Here is a 4,419-nt window from a genome sequence, read left to right as displayed (position 1 = left end):
AAATCCGGCACTTTCTTGGGATAAAGTCAAGATTGGGAAGATTATGAGAGCATGTATCATACTCCATAATATGATAGTAGAAAACGAACGAGATGACTACACTCAATACGATGTTTCAGATTTTCAACAAGGAGAAGGAAGTGTTTCTTCATATGTCGATCTCACCTATTCTACAGATATCCCTACAAATATCGCGAATCAGATGGGTGTTCGAACAAGAATTCGTGATAGACAAGCGCATCAACAACTGAAAGGTGATTTAGTTGAGCATATATGACATAAATTTGGACGCGATCAAGACAACAACTGAGTTTCGATGTCTCTTTTCAAATTATTATCGTTTATTTTAGTAATCTTTATTTTAATGTTTTTATGTTAAAATCTATGTTTAAAATGTTATATTTGACTTTGTTTTATTTAATAAATAATTTTAATTTTTTTTAACAATTTTATATTTAAAAATAAATTTAATATTTTTTTATTGGTAAGAACCTTAATTAAGCAACTACCAATAAATTTCTATAATTAAGTGTTTTTTAACAAAATTGCTTGTGTTAATTATAATAGTTAAAAGTTAATGATACCCCACTTAAACAACAATTAAGGTTGCTAGCAATGCACATGCTCTTAGGGAGAAAAAGATAAAACTTCTCTTTCACGGTAACCACGAGCCCGTGCTCACATTCTAAAACCAGGAACCAAATCGGTTCACCCTAGCCCATCATAAAAACCATACATCTTCTCGTTACGACATGTCAAAATGTTGCTTAAACCCATAACCACCATACATTAGATATCTTGAATTGAGAGTTCTTACACGATTATCTGAGTAAATACCAAATATCAAAAAAAAAAAACATTGTTTCTTGTGCCAAAAAAGGCCAGTTCTATTTGGGGTCAGCCTTTAGAGAAACAAAATAAGAGATCAAAGCAAAAAAGAAGATCAGACCTGACTAGTCCTGTTCCGTACTGATGCCATATGAGATTGATATGCTTACTTCCTCCATTGTACACTGTACTGAATGCTACTAGCTTTCACACCACCCTAATCTATGTTCATACCCATTTCTTCTTCCTCTGGAGCTGTGCTTTTATCTTTGACAGGTTTGCTTCTCTCAGTGTCCATTTTGGATGACTCTTTCACCTCAAGTAACTCGCAAGGAGTTGCAGCTGGGTCTAGCTCCACACAACCCTCTGGTGCGTTATCAGCTTCTTTCCCGGTAAGAATGTAGTGAGGCACTTGGTGAGAGAATCTAAACATTTCTTCCTTCGGAATCTTTCTCACACTGTTTTGATCTGTGCTTCTGCGGAAAACCAACTTGAATCCTTCAGCTTTGAGTAAAGGAGCGACAGTTAAACTTTGCTTGTCTTCGGTGTAGTAATCAAGAACTTCAACCATGTCGTACTTGTGTTTGACATCATCAGGGGTATCACCGTCCCAGTCAGGGGACCAGTGACGATACAGTGCCCAAACTTGTCCCTTCTTGGGGAAAATGTGAAGTAGTCCTTTTGCACCTTTGGTGAAATCGACTTTGTGGGAGAATGCGTTTAGTGCATCTGTCAACTCGTATTTCGAAGTCCTGAAATCTCCACATGATTTAGCGAAACCAAAGCCAACCCAGTCTACAGGAGCAAACTCTTTGCAGGTTTTGGTGTTGAGCCAGCTGATTCTCATCTTAAAGGGATCCAAGGAAACCACCTTCTGGATGCGGGCGTAGTACCGAGGCATTCCATCGTCTTCATCATACGCTGCCCAAATCTCGTCGTCTTGAAAAGCAGTTTCAGTGCGGTCGAGATCAAAGTTGTGAAAGTCTGAATCCGGAACAACGATTCCATTCCCTTCATCGTTGGAAACTTCCTTGACTGGTTCAGTACTAGTACTTTTTACTACCTCATCTGCCTTGCTTGTCGCTTTCATACTCTTCTTCTTCTCTATTTCCATTGCTTTCATCTCCTCTGCTGCTTCTGCCATAAGTCTCTTGGAAATATCTGACTGTGCCTTCTTCACGAGCGCTTTCTTCATATCGCTAGGTAACAAGATTCCTTCCACCTGGGGATGACGAGAGCCTAGCGTTTCAGGATTACAAGGAGGAGTAGTGAACCTACTTGGACCATTTTGATTCGACCACTTGCATGAGAATGAACCAAACCCATGGGAACCATCTGTCTTCATCCTCTTATAATTTTCCAGATCAGAGTTTGTGAATCCTCTAGCAGCATCCCTCTCTTGTGACTCCTCATACGCTCTCTTCAGTTTTTCTTGTGCTTGCTGGACCACATTAGCAGCTTGGTTTACGACATTTAGGCTGTCGGATGATCCACCCTTTCTTGATAAAGGCTCCCAACTGAAACCATTGTTAACAGATGATGCAGGCCCTCTGGCAGAAGAAGTACCATATGATGAGTTCTTGTTTGTCGCTGGAACTTTAGAACTCCGTTTCTGTTGGTTATATGAGTGGTTGTTGTTGGTTGGCTTCGGAACACTAGGAGGCGGGTTTTTCTCCGCTGCAAAGAAGCCCTGACGACAGTGTGGACAAAGCAAAGTCTGGTTAAGATAAACCCTCTGGAACTCATACTGCGTCTTGCACCTGCTGCACATTGTCCAGAAGGTACTACTCTCCTGAAACGGAGGAGCATAAGCAGGCGGATCCTTGCGTGGAGCTGGCGGCTTAGTTCTAGCCTTAGCACCCGAAACCACATGCTCTCTTACGTTCTGGAACCCGTTAGAACTCGCGGGCTGCGCGCTCTGTGTTGTTGGGAATCTTTGCTGACCTCCTTTAACCTGCCTCTTTAAGTTATAAGAGTATCTCTTAACCTTGTCAGATAGTAGACCCCAAGCTTCCGAAACCAGCTTAAACGCACCTTCTGCACCTTTGCATTTGTTTTTATCCGGATGGAGCATGAGAGCTAATTTCCTGTACTGTTTCCTCACTGCTTCGTCATCAGCCACGGGGTCCACACCAAGTATACCGTACCAGTCAGGTTCTCCGGTGATTAGTTTCTCTCCGGAGATATAAACATCAACCGCCATCAACAACTGTTTCAGACCATCCAGGTGGGGATACAAGGCTTGAGCCTTGTTAGCGAACTTCTTCGCCCCACTGTAGTCCTTTTCTGTGACCTTTCTCTCGGCAATATCCATTGCCCTCTTCGCTTCATCCTTGTTGCATTCCATTTCCTCCCCCTAAGAATCCAAATTCCCTCAAAGCTTTTGGCACCTGTCTCAATGGAGCAAAAGTAAGAATATATTCATGTCTATACAGAAGTACATCTAATGATTTTTACATCATTACACCATGCCCCTAGTATCTCAACATCCCTTAAAACGTTAGAATTACTTCCAAATGAAGGTTTAACTGGCTACAAGTTGACCCATGAAATGATATAGACGCAGGATCTGATCCAACTAAGTAAAACTACAAAATGCACATCACTAAGATAAGAGAATCAATATTATCAGTAACAATGTGAAAGAAAAGAGAAAGAAGCAATTCTTTTCAAGAAGTTGTAAGATTTTCCACAAATTAAATACAAAAGCAGAGCTGAATATAAACAGCCTAAGGAAGGCAAATCTGGTGAATCTAGTGCAATCAAGCATCTGAAGAAGAAGAAGAAGATTTAAATGAAGCTTGTATTTTGAGAAGACAACTAAAAGCTACAAACTTTAACAAGTAGAGAAACAAACCTAAACCACACATTCACCTACCAACCAAACTGCACAATCGAAATTCTTTCGAATCTCTTCGTCACTACGGGGACAAGAAAACCCTAATCTACATCTACATCACTGCAACCAATCGAGACACTTGAAGAAAAACTAAAAATTGAAACAGATCTGCACACAAATCGGTACAAAATCAAACAGCCCAAGTACGCTAATCGAGAGATTCGGTAATGATAGAAACCGAAAACCCTAATAATCCATTACAGGGAAATCGAAAGAAGTAGAATCTCTGTTTTGTCTAAGAATCGGGATGCTAATACAGAGGAGGAGGAGAAATAATAATCCATGAAAGTAGGAGGAAACATACCAATCGCTGTTGGGAGGATAAAGAATATGAATTTGAATCAAATCCACCTTTTACTACAAGAGTCTGATTTGTCAGATTTTTTTTTTTTTGTTTACAAACCCTACTCTGATATGAACACCTCAAACAATGTATGGGTCTCCAAAATTTATTATGTCACTATCCATTTAAGCAACCATGGTTACTTTAACCATGATTAACATAATCATGGTTATTTTAACCATAGTTAAGTTAATCATAGTTAAATAAATAATCTATATATAATAGCAAACTTCTTTTTCTTTAACCGATGAGTCATCATTTTTGTAGGAAAAAGTTACATCCAACAGTTTAGTTTATCCTAGTTTTATAATTTAACAAACAAGATTTTCTGTTGTTTAATAATACTAGT

The 4,419-nt window shown here is 39.4% G+C and overlaps 1 protein-coding gene across 1 annotated transcript; it reads right to left on the bottom strand.

Annotated features, from left to right (window-relative positions):
• Positions 1 to 761: 761 nt before the first annotated feature.
• On the bottom strand, positions 762 to 4,183 carry LOC111212622. Its single transcript, XM_022714192.2, has 2 exons — positions 4,032 to 4,183; positions 762 to 3,218 (listed from the first exon to the last, which is right to left on the bottom strand). The coding sequence occupies exon 2, from the start codon at positions 3,173 to 3,175 to the stop codon at positions 1,046 to 1,048; it is 2,130 nt and encodes a 709-aa protein (XP_022569913.1). The 5' UTR covers positions 3,176 to 3,218; positions 4,032 to 4,183; the 3' UTR covers positions 762 to 1,045.
• Positions 4,184 to 4,419: the final 236 nt, after the last annotated feature.

This window comes from Brassica napus, chromosome C9, assembly GCF_020379485.1.
Source record: "Brassica napus cultivar Da-Ae chromosome C9, Da-Ae, whole genome shotgun sequence".
In the NCBI taxonomy this organism is placed as follows: Eukaryota; Viridiplantae; Streptophyta; class Magnoliopsida; order Brassicales; family Brassicaceae; genus Brassica; species Brassica napus.
Note: the sequence above shows the minus strand (reverse complement) of the source record. Positions and strands in the feature narration are given on the sequence as shown.

Bases quoted from the DNA above. Each gene is read 5' to 3' on its own strand.
- LOC111212622 (XM_022714192.2), bottom strand. From the start codon at position 3,175: ATGGAATGCAACAAGGATGAAGCGAAGAGGGCAATGGATATTGCCGAG.